Here is a 12,327-nt window from a genome sequence, read left to right as displayed (position 1 = left end):
ATGAGAGGTTGCCTGCTCTTAATGGGGTTACAATTGCCCCCAAAGGAGCAGGTATGCAGCTTGTGGTACTCCTGGATCTCTTGGTGTCGCTTGAGGCTCAGGTGGCCTCAGTGTTGTGGATTGCCTTCCATCATCTTCTGGTGGTTCAGCTGTGCCCCTTATTTGGACAGGGATAGCTTAATTTCTGTTTTCTTGGCAACACATTATACATAGGGCTACCTCTGAAGATGGTTCAGAAACTTCAGCTGGTGCAGAATTCTGCTGGTTAATTCCACCATGTCTTCTGCTTTGTCATGCAGTCAGTGAGAAGGAAGTTACTTGTCTCAGTTCCAGGGCTGGTGTAAAGTTGCCCCATTGACAGGGATGTGCTCATGGTCTGGAGGGGTATAGCATATGTGTGTGCCTCCCTGTGTTGTCTCCCACCCTGCCCCACTTTTAGGTGTTTTCAATGGCATACGTTTGCCAGCAGAACTGCTACACTGATGGAAGTTTTCCGTTGGCCTATGTGCTATGGTGGCAGCATATTTCATGTTCCATCGGAATAGTAGGACTTCCGCCATATTGCCTCTTGGCCAGTGTGACTTTTTTGCGGAATTCCTCTGTTAATCTAAAAATTATTACATGTGGGAAACAAAACAAAAAGTGGAAAATAAGCTCAATGGGGTACAGGCATTGTCTTGTTCTGCGCAGGAGCAAGCAAAGGTGATAAGCAAAGGAAGGCATATATTTTGGGGTTTCATGTAGTGATGTGCACATACAGTGGTGCCCCGCAAGACGAATGCCTCGCAAGACGGAAAACTCGCTAGATGAAAGAGTTTTCCGTTTTGGAGGTGCTTTGCAAAACGAATTTCCTATGGGCTTGCTTCGCAAGACGAAAATGTCTTGCGAGTTCCTGCTGGTTTTTTCCCCCTCCCCCCCTTTGCTAAGCTGCTAAGCCGCTTATCAGCTGATTCGATCAGCAGATAAGCCGCTAATCCGCTAATCCGTCAATGGGCTTGCTTCGCAAGATGAAAAAAACCGCTAGACGAAGAGAATCACAGAACGGATTCTTTTTGTCTTGCGAGGCACCACTGTATTCTTTAGCACAGATGTGTCAGATTGGTTCTGATGAGTAGGGTTTACAAGTCACAAAATGTAGAGAGAAAATTAAACCTCAGTGTTACATTGCAGCCCTAGCATGGTTAGGGATTGTGTACTAATGAGCAGGTTAGAGTAGTTTTGGTCCATAATTGCTGCTACATGGCTTGCTTAATGTTCAAAAGCTTAAAATAATTTTGAACTTTGGATTCATCATATGTGTAGTTGGAGCTTTTAATTTGTTGAAAACTTGTTGTGAAAACAGCCCAAGGGACACAATATTTTTCCACCCCAGCTGTTCCAGATGAACTGCAGCTGCAAATTTAACGGTATTATTTCTATAAACCACTGAGTATATTTTATAATGGCAATAATTTCCACAGAAAAACCAGTTATTGCTGCTAATGACTGGGTTGTTGAGCATTAACAGCCTTCAGCTGGGAATGACCAAGTGTTCTGGAATGGTAGTATAAATGCAAAGGACAATTGAATAACACTTTGGAATAATGATTTGATTAATCAATGATAAATTCCTGTGGGAATAAATTCAAAGTATTTCTGACCACCCAGTTTATTAGCCAGTGAGCTCATCATTATTTAACCTTATTACCATAATACATAATGTCCAGGCTGTTAGTTGCTAGAGCTGTCCTTAAGTGTTTTGGCCAACCCACTATTAGTCATTAAATGCTGTTGTTTTTAAACAGCTTGTCTCTCTGCAAGGCATCATATGACTATTTTTATCCTTGTCTTTTAAAAACCTTGCATAGAATTGGCATTTGTGTTTATATCTGAATTGTTGCCTTGCTACGACTTTCCCTATGAAACATCATATAATCTTGCGCTTAAATTGGGTCAATCTGGTGTGCTGTGCTTCTGCCTTCCCTTTGCCTATCTGCCTTCCAACTTTATCCACTCATAGCGCAAATAATTGGCAAATGTACAATGCCATCAAAACTCCTTGTGATAGAATTGCTGTGACAGTTATTCGTACTCTCTGAACATTGTTAGTACAAAATGAGTGCTGACCATCCATAATGTCTTGGTCTACTTGACCAACTGCATAACAAACCAGAGAGCTGCCAATCCCATAACCTTTTTCTTGATTTTCCCATGCTTTTAGCAACCAACTGCTTCTAGCATATTGCAGTGGTTGAGAAACTCACTTTCAAATTGAGATTGGCGGGGGGGGGGGGGAATCAACATTGTCTGTTATATGGAACATGCCCATGATTTATATTAGAGGACACAGACTTGCAACAGGAATGGGTGTATGTATTCCTCAAGTTCTGGGACAAGGTTAGAGTGGGAAAAGATGTAGGCTGTACAACTGAAATAGCCTCCTTTTCACACTAGGTTTGCAGGCGGTGTTGATGCTGTAGTACTTATACTAAGCTATATTACTATGTGCAATATCACCCCCCTGCTTTATTATTTTATTTTTTTACTGGTGGTGGGGCAAGATAAGGATTTGCCACGTGATTTGGTGGAAGGAGTGAGTGTGCATTCCTAAGCACTTTGAACTTAGATTGGACTTGCAATAGGATCTTTACAGATTCCCTTGCCAGTTCTCTCTTGCTCTTCACCACAGAACCATTTCAGTACTAAGGAAATTTTATTTAAATGGTATGCATAAAAGGGGTATGCATATTGGTAAAAGGGGTGTGCATATTGTAAATTGCCCCTATAATAGAGGAAAGCTCTCTTATCTTCAGAACACAGGGGCATGATTAATCTAAAATTAAGTACTTTTCAATTCCATTGATTTCCATAGGAAAAATCCAGAACATATTGCAGCTAGACTGTGCTAAATCTATTTTTTATTAGATCTTTGATATGGAGCGAGCTGCCTACCTCTACTCTAAAAGCCTTCATCCCCCAGTTCTTTGTTGAATCTACAGAATCAACTATGAGAATTCCCATGATAAATGGCAGCTCCGTAACACTAAGCTTATCCTTAGCTTACTGAGTTGAAAGGGTTGGGACGGGCAGGAAATGGCAAAGACAGGGGAACAGTGGGAGTGAAGAGACCTGGTCGCCTGACATCCTGAAGTATTAGAACTAAGAGAGAAATAATTGAGGGCATGAAGAATAAATCGGGAGACACAACAATTGGCTCAGTGTCTATCAAGGTGTATCCAAAATGGTTCATACTTTGATTCTGCCTGGTGTTGCATTTACTTCAAAATGTTTTCTTTGTTCCTTTTTTATTTTTAAAGGGCAGTAACAGTCGAATAGTACAAATGCTTGTCTCTGAAATGGCAAACTTTGAAAAGTCTTTAAAAACCTGGTTAAATCTGCATTAATGCCAATTCAAACATGATGAATTGATCTAGGTTATCCTTTTTGTCCATTTCTTTTTCTGTAGCCAATGAAAACTATAAGCAAGTGGCCATGTGTATTCTCTACCATATAAGCATGGATGATCGCTTTAAATCGATGTTTGCATACACAGACTGCATTCCTCAGGTAGGTGTGTCTTCTTTTCAAATGGCCAGTTCACCCATACTGGATTAATCCTCAGTTTCCTTGTAGCAGAATTCATAAGGACGTTACAGTAAAAGTGAGAATATTTTCCCCCTTGCTAATGCTCTTCAATGGCTTTTTGGGGTGGGAGGTAACCACCCATTTTTCTTCTAGGCAATAGGATTTGCCCATTGATTTGGCAGGCAAATGCTTCACCTCTGTTTTGTTGCAGTGCTGCTCATGATCATTTTTAGAAATTGTAACTCCAAAAAGCTGCTGCTGCATCAGAAAAATCTCAGTGAGAAGGCAGGTTTTGGAATTTATCTTTCTTGTATGGTCTTGGGATTTTCTGTTGTTCTCAGGCAATTTATATAGTTTTGAATCTCTATACTTTTTAGCTTTCACTGATCAATGGTAACAGGTTACTCTCCTTGGTTCAGTCCATTCATTAGTAACTTTACTGAAAAAGGAATATTTATGGTATTTCAAACTGGGTTCACCTAACTTAGACTTCTTTTATCCCCTGCATAAGTTTATTTTGATTTTTTTATCTCTCCCAAAGTCCGCATCCTTTCCCCTGTAAATTGGACCTAATGGTTTGGGTCCTGCTTCCTGGAGTGCCTTTTGTCTATGTTGAAATTGATATTAAACACCCCATAACCTACTTAGACTCCAGTTAAATCTAGGTCGGTTCTTGCTGCACTCGCCAGTGGTTTGACATGACAAATGATAAAGCTGGTAGCGAACAGCTTTGATGAGTTCCTGATGAGCCTTCAGTAGTCTGATTTTGTACTGTTTGTCACTACAGAAATACTGCTTACCTTTAGTATTTATATTCCAAACTGGTTACGTTCAATTTTTAAAAGTTAAGTCTGCATAATCAGCATTTTTCTAGGGCAATTAAGAGTTGTGATTACTGTTCTATTTGTTTGTAATCCTGCTAGTCTTTTGGCATCCCAATACATATGCAGCTGTGAGAACTTACGTCTTAAAAGAATAAATTTGAATTCTCAGGCTTGTAACTGGAAGTCATACAAAAGTGCTACATGGACTGCAAATCAACTCACTTTTGTGAGTTAGACGCATCTATGGGTTTTCGGTTTGCAACCTGTAGGTTCATTGGGTTGCTATCTTTTTAAAAACCATTTTTAGTGGCTGAAAGGAATGCAATATCACTGGAAGGCTCTCATGCCTTTCCCGAGTTAATGGGTGCTATTGTAGTAAGAGTTAAAAGTGAGCATTAACAGTCCATTCTTGTTTAGACCCCAGCAGTGCATGCTTTATTTAAATAGGTGCAAATGCCATCCAGATGTTTATGAAAGCATTTATAGGTAATAGCCTGGCCAATCAAAGGGCATGGTTGTACTGTGATGTCATCGTGATATTCAATATTCTTCCACAGAGCAGTATGCAAACTCCTCTGCAGCTTACTTATCCACATGTTTTTCCATCACAGTTGTCAGTTGGGCCTCTCTTTGATCTGCAAGCTTCTTTTTAGCTTAATGCTGGTAAACGTTCTCTCTTGACAGCCCCCTTTGCTTTTGTCCACCATTATCTGCTGAAGTTCAGAAACCAGAGCATTACTTCAAACATGAAGAGTGAGGGAGTAGCCAGTCAAGAGAGATTCTTGAGGCATGCAGTTCTGGCATAATCATTCAAAGATGTTTGAGCCGGGGAGAGGGAGAGGGCTGGACTGAGGTGTATGAACGGAAAGCTGTGGGGGTTGGCCTCTGGTCACTGGTAAATAAGTGAAGTCAGGTGCCAGAGAGTCTAGACACAGTGATTTTAGTCCTGGGCTGTGGTATCTGATACTCAATATGGGACTTGTCTGATTGAAAACTACTGCCTCTTCGTTGCACACGCTGCAGCCCTTTTACTGCTTTCCTGCTAAATGAAGAAAAGATGACAATGGACATAGTAAAAGCAGAACAAATTTAATTTTAATATTTCCTATTTGGCAGCAATTACACTCTCCTTTGAAGTGGCATGAGTAGCAATCAAATTAAATGAAGACATAATGGGAAACATGGAGCTCGTACCAAAGGATTATTCTAAAAACTTGAACTAGTTTAGATAAAATTACAGGACTTCCCTCCCTTTCTACAGGAATGCAGTTCAGCGCTGGCAGCACACTTTAACTTCAATTCATTTTTTCATTTAATTAAGAGAGGACAATTTTATCTTCTAAATACAATAGATAATTTACAGACAAACTACAGGTGAACTTTAGTCATACTCAGAGAAGACCTATTGAAATCATTTAATTCAATGGGTCTGCACTGCGTATGACGTAGCTGGAGGATCCCCTTTAGCATTTTTAGATTAAGTCCTTTGCAGATTCAAGTAGGTCAAAATAAGTTAAAGCAATTCTTTAAAAAGATAGTTTAAAAAACTTTTCTTAGAAACCTAAAACCTCCCTTAAAAGAATCAAGCCTTCAAAAAAGTTATATGATCTAAGAAAGTCTTTAAAAGAATACTTTCAGAAGAATTTAAAAATTATAAAGTAGTACCTTAGAGACCAACTGAGTAGTTTTAGGTATAAGCTTTCGTGTGCATGCACACTTCTTCAGATACAGCCTTTGCAGATGTTTAATTCCTGCTCTGTAGCATTCCCCATTCTTGATATGAAAACCAAGCATCAGGACAGGTAAAAGGAAGTCCTCCTTCACACAGTACGTTGTTAAACTGTGAAATTTGCTGCTACAGAAAGGTTTTTCTGACTTCTTAAACTCTCTTCTGTCGCAGTTCTTTTTTTTTTTTTTTTTGCATTTTAAAATTTTATTAATATTCCATATATATACATTATATTCGTATTGCGTACCTCTCATACATTTTAGACTTCCTTCAGCGTCGTTGACATTCATTCGTATTTGTTTCTTTATAGCACATTCCAATCGTTCATACTGCCATTTATACCTCCCTTCATACATTGTTTCCAATGAGCAGTACCTCTTAATGCTTTACAGTGCCTCTTTAAATCCCACTAGCGTTGTATTTACAAAACATTTGTTCTCCAGATAGCCCACAAATTTCCCCCAGTCATTAATAAACTTTTGATCCTTAATATATCTAATTTTCCCTGTTAATTTATCCAGCTCAGCATATTCAATCAGTTTTAGTCTCCACTCTGCTATCGTTGGGCTTTCTTCCTGCTTCCACTTCTGCGCTACCACAATTCTTCTGTCGCAGTTCTTTATTACATTATCTTTCTCTTCATTGCTGCAGTACGAGCTCACAATTATTAAACTGCTCTGGCAATTGTGTAGCTGAAAAGCAGTCTATAAATGCTTAAAATAAAATAAAAATCATAAGGTATTGTACTCTAAGAGACTTCTAGGCATACTGAACATTAAAGGAGTATTCCAGGCATGTGGAATAGTAAGGAAGAAAAGACTTGAGGGCAGGTCTGCACCATACATTCAAAGCATGTGACACCCACCCCCAACCAAATCTTGGGAACCATATGTTAAGTTGTGGGTGAACATATCAGACAACACAGCGATTCTTCAAACAGCTCTTCTTTATTCAGAGGCCAGAACAGAACTGAACTGAAGGGCTCAGTCAGCCTGCTTATATAGAGCTCCAGTACAACGTTACCGTAGCAACTTTCTAAAACTATCCAATCACTGAATGTCACTTTCGATCCTTCATTTGCATAACTATCTACAGTATCCCCCTGCTGGCCCAGGGTGAGAACTTCAGTACATAACACTATACTTTCCCCGCCCAGAGCTGCAATTCCCATTCCATAAAAACTACATTGTTGGGTGGAGGGAGCTGTGTGTGCATTTCAGTGTGCATTGAATGTGCCTTAGTAATTGGTTTGGATCTGTTCCCATGGGTGTTCCAAAGTCCTACCAGCAGGTGAGGATGGCAGACCTGCAGGGGCAAAAGTGGGGGAAGGGGAGGGTACAGGGCTACTGAGGATGCCAGAGGTAAAAACAAAAGATTTGTCCTGGCTATGATATAAAAAAAATGGGGGTGGTTGGCCTTTGCTTCCCAACTGAGTCCCTAAGTCCATGTTCTGTCAGAGATGAATTGATGGAGGCAGGATGCAGGGAAAGCAAGACAGATCTTTATTTTTCTTTTGCAACAGAGTTCCCTCCCCTCCTTGCAAGGAGGCAAGAGAGACCCAGAACCAATAAAAAACATCTCTCTTAAGGGTTTTTCATCCCCTCTACGAACCATCAGAAATTACGTCACACATAAGGTGGGGTTACTGTGTCTCAGGCAGGCCAAGGTGCGATATTCCTGAGGATTTAGCAAGTTTTACATAGTTCCAGATTCTTAAGGAAATCAGCCCTGAGTGCTCACTGGAAGGACAGATCCTGAAGCTGAGGCTCCAATACTTTGGCCACCTCATGAGAAGAGAAGACTCCCTGGAAAAGACCCTGATGTTGGGGAAGATTGAGGGCACAAGGAGAAGGGGACGACGGAGGACGAGATGGTTGGACAGTGTTCTCGAAGCTACCAGCACGAGTCTGACCAAGCTGCCTGGCATGCTCTGGTCCGACACGACTAAACAACAACAAAACAACATAGTTCCAGACACAGTTTATACAAAACATTAGCATTTGATAAGACTATTGGGATACCAGTCAGACATCCCTCAGTGCAGAGCATCTGGGCAAACAGTGATAATCAATAACAGGAAAGTTCATTGATATAGGAGAGGAATCCCTTCAGGAACTCCCACTGACTGCTATCTGCCTGCGTTTTCTCAGGTAAAGGGGATTAAAGAGGCAGAGGAAATATTGAGAGTCTTTAGAAGAACTAAGATGGCTTTTGGGTTGCTCTTCTGTACTATTTTAGACATGTGGGTTATAAAGCATATGTTTGTGTGTTTACCTTGTGCAATTATCAATGTTTATTCTATATTTGATTATTCTATATTTGAGACCTTAGAATTCCTATAACAGATAGGAGAGTGGATTGAAGCTAGCGTAGAAATCTTAAGGAGTGTCACACAATGTGAACTCTTGAGAGATGTGAATGTTTCTTGTGGTAAAATTCTGGATCTAGATAAGAGGGCCGAGATGTGACAACGAAAGGCCAGGGTGGAGAAAGTTGCAGTAGAATGAGAACATGAACCAAAGGTTTCACCAAGGAGATGGAGAGGTAGGGTGGTATAGTGTTGGACTAGGACCTGGAAGATCAGGGTTCGAACCCTGCTCAGCCATGAAGCTCATTGGTTGACCTTGGGCCAGTCGGCTTAACTATCTCACAGAGTTGTTATAAGCATACAACGGAGTAATGTACAAGTTTGTACATTGCCTGAGCTCCTTGGAGGGCAGGTGGGAGATAAATGTAGGAATAAATAAATAATTTTTGTCACTTTGTACAGAAAGAAACAACAGTATTTGGCAGCAGACGGAAGGTCAGTTAAATTTTAGAGAGTGGGTTATCTTTAAGGCATTTTGATAAAGATAAAATCAGTCCTTTGGCTGGGAAGATTAAAAACCCTCCTTTTATGTATCTTTGCAAAAGCCCTTAATTATCCATATTAATCAATGAGTCGCAGCCTCAATGATCTCATTAGGAGCGTATTATGGATGACAATTTATCTTGTAAAATATATGTGTTAGTTAAACCAGGTTTAACCTCATCACCGAGAGGCCATAATATAATTACGGAGCCAGAACCCACTTTAGCAATCTAACTGATGACATTTTATAGAACTGTGCCGTTTCCATTTCTTTCCTGGAGGGAAAAATACTCTAGCCCTCATACTGGAAGACGAAAGGGCAAATACATTTTTGATCCCTTAGGATTGGGAAGCAGAAAGGATCTGAGCAATGGAACTCCTAAAGGAAATATTTACGTAAACTGGAATTGTAACGCTGTTGAAATGCCGCTTGTGCTGATTGGGCGCAGAGTGTGTCCACGTTACAAAGGACTGATAGCAGCATGGGGCAGGGGGGAAATCGGTTGGGAATTATTTCACTGCATTCTAGTGCAGTGCTGAATTGTTGGAAGACGAGAAGGTGGGGAAATGCAGGTCCCAGATAGGGGTTGTGGAGATGGGTACTCTTTTAAAAGTATGTAACCTCCGCTGCGGACGCGGGTGGCGCTGCAGGTTAAACCACAGAGCCTAGGATTTGCCGATCAGAAGGTTGGCGGTTCGAATCCCTGCGACGGGGTGAGCTCCTGTTGCTCGGTCCCTGCTCCTGCCAACCTAGCAGTTCGAAAGCACGTCAAAGTGCAAGTAGATAAATAGGTACCACTCCGGCGGGAAGGTAAACGGCGTTTCCGTGCGCTGCTCTGGTTTGCCAGAAGCGGCTTAGTCATGCTGGCCACATGACCCAGAAGCTGTACGCCGGCTCCCTCCGACAGTAAAGCAAGATGAGCACCGCAACCCCAGAGTCGCCTGTGGCTGGACCCAATGGTTAAGAGTCCCTTTACCTTTACCTTTAACCACCACTGTACACCTAAGTCCTAAGAGATGAGGAATGAGGCCAAATTGTATGTCTTAGTTGAGGATGTTTATGTGAACCTACTTCCCTGTATTTATATGGGGTGTCCAAATCTTGCAAGATTTTCTGGGTCAAATCAGAAGCAGATAAAAAGTCTTGAAATCACATACTCATTGTCTAGAAACAATAATTCATGGTTCTGTTGGAGACCATTTCTCTCTTGCAAGTGACAGCTGCCTCAAATAGAGAAATGCAACATTTTAGCATAACTGTGATTGGGCAGGGGTTTTTCTTCTTGCAAACCAAGTATGGCAACGAACAGATACTCATCATGTTCTTTCTGACCCCAGCCTTTTGGCAAATGAAACATGTGGTGTTAATTTTGTTGAGGGTGAAACGCTTTAAAAACTGCCTTGCAAAGATGGTCTATCATTGTGATTCCCAGATTGCAGGTCGAGGGAACTGTGGCTGGGAGAACATGGCTTGTTCCTCTGTAGTCGATTTAGAAAAGCTAATAACAAACGCAAACATAAAATTCTGCATATTGAAACACAATAAAACAATTCCATTCTGATGAACATATCCGTAAAATATCTTTCTAATGGTGAAATACTACACATTTACTAGGGAGTAAGCCTCATTGAATATAGTGGGACTTCTGAGTAAACATGCATAGGATTATGCTGTATAAGGCATTTATGAGCAATTTACATATATATAAGTCCACACGACCATGTCTCGCAATGAATACATAAGGAGCCTATTATAGAAAAATAGGGGGGCTGGCTTTTGCTGCCCAACCCTCCATGGAACTATGTCCCCTAAGTCCATGATTGGTCAGAGAAGAATGGATAGAGGCAGGATCCAGTGAAAGCAAGGCAGATCTTTGTTTTTCTGTTGCAAGAGTCTCCCCACTGTTGGTCTGGGGCGATGGAATAAAAACTTGGCCACAATATCTTTGCTTACTTTATTTTTAAATAATATTCAAACAGCTGCAACTCACCACCACTCTGTACCAGCCAGTACCATACAAATCATTTGGTCAACTTAAATACAGTTTTCAAAATATTCAATTACCCTATCACATCGCTGCATCACATAACTCCACCATCTTACGTTGTTAAGATACAGGTGTGCTGAAACGTCGATAGTTTGCAGGTGTGCTGCCACGCAAATCATTATTACAAGCAAACACCACTGAGTAGCACCGTTGACCACATCAGTACTGTATTAAGAAAACCCAACACACACACACACCCTTCTCAAAAAGGTAAGAGAAACGAAGAACGCAGTGTGCAGGAACCTTTAAGGACGTTTGACATTGCCCAACCCCATAGCTAAAGACCACCCTAAAAACACCATACAGTGGTGCCTCGCAAGACGAAATTAATCCGTTCCGCGAGTCTCTTCGTCTTGCGGGTTTTTCGTCTTGCGAAGCACGGCTATTAGTGGCTTAGCGGCTATTAGCGGCTGTTAACGGCTTAGTGGCTTTAAGAAAAAGGGAACAAACTCGCAAGACGTTTCGTCTTGCGAAGCAAGCCCATAGGGAAATTCGTCTTGCGGAACCACTCAAAAAACGGAAAACTTTCGTCTTGCGCATTTTTCGCCTTGCGAGGCATTCGTCTTGCGAGGTACCACTGTACATACACCACACATCTCTGCATCCTGTACTGGTTGTGTTTGATCATTTATATTGGCCTGTTACACTGTCTATCTTCCATATACCTTTTTGCTCTAGGACTAGCTTACTGCCTTTCTTTCCCTGCCTAAAAGTTGTCCAAGAACACCATCCACAAAAAGCTGCTGCACAACTTCCACTCACATTTTTATTGGTGACCTAAGTTGTTTCACCAAGGTCTGCCACCATATTTGAGCAATGCATGGGGCAGATAAGTTGAGATGATGTGGCTGTCTTCTTCTTTGGCGATCACTTGTAGCCAAGTAATATTGTCTTCCATGGTCTTAACAGTGACTGTGGAGGCCAATTTCTGATCAACATGTCCTTCCACAGTGGGGACATAGGTTTCCAGGCAGTAGTTGATCACGGTGAGAGTTTGCCAAGCGTGCCTTCCGCTTAGCACGTTTCTCCCTTTCATCCTGAGTTCAAGCATCTTCCAAGTCCATGGCACCTTTGATAAAGGCTGTTCTCCAATTGGAGCGCTCGCAGGCCAGTGTTTCCCAGTTGTCAGTGTTTATACTACTTTTTTATTTTAGATTTGCCTTGAGAGTCTTTAAACCTTTTTTGTTGACCACAGGCATTACACTTTCCATTTTTAAGTCCGAACAACATGACCATCTAACAAAGTTGAGGTTGAAGAATCATTGCTTTGACACTGGTGATCTTCCAGTACACTGACATTAGTTTGCCTAT

General features: G+C 41.2%; 1 protein-coding gene and 1 long non-coding RNA gene across 3 annotated transcripts in view; one reads left to right on the top strand and one right to left on the bottom strand.

Moving 5' to 3' along the window:
- LOC309533933 overlaps positions 1 to 12,327 on the bottom strand; it is a 274,946-nt gene that overhangs the window by 196,574 nt on the left and 66,045 nt on the right. The gene's annotated exons all lie outside the window — the stretch shown is intronic.
- KIFAP3 (kinesin associated protein 3) overlaps positions 1 to 12,327 on the top strand; it is a 73,299-nt gene that overhangs the window by 23,098 nt on the left and 37,874 nt on the right. For both annotated transcript variants that reach the window (XM_082225461.1, XM_082225460.1), the window contains exon 11: positions 3,446 to 3,546. In XM_082225461.1, the coding sequence (XP_082081587.1) occupies positions 3,446 to 3,546 (101 nt within the window). The remainder of the gene's footprint in view (positions 1 to 3,445; positions 3,547 to 12,327) is intronic.

The sequence above is a fragment of the Podarcis vaucheri genome (genome assembly GCF_965113315.1).
Source record: "Podarcis vaucheri genome assembly, chromosome: 6".
Classification (NCBI taxonomy): Eukaryota; Metazoa; Chordata; class Lepidosauria; order Squamata; family Lacertidae; genus Podarcis; species Podarcis vaucheri.
Note: the sequence above shows the minus strand (reverse complement) of the source record. Positions and strands in the feature narration are given on the sequence as shown.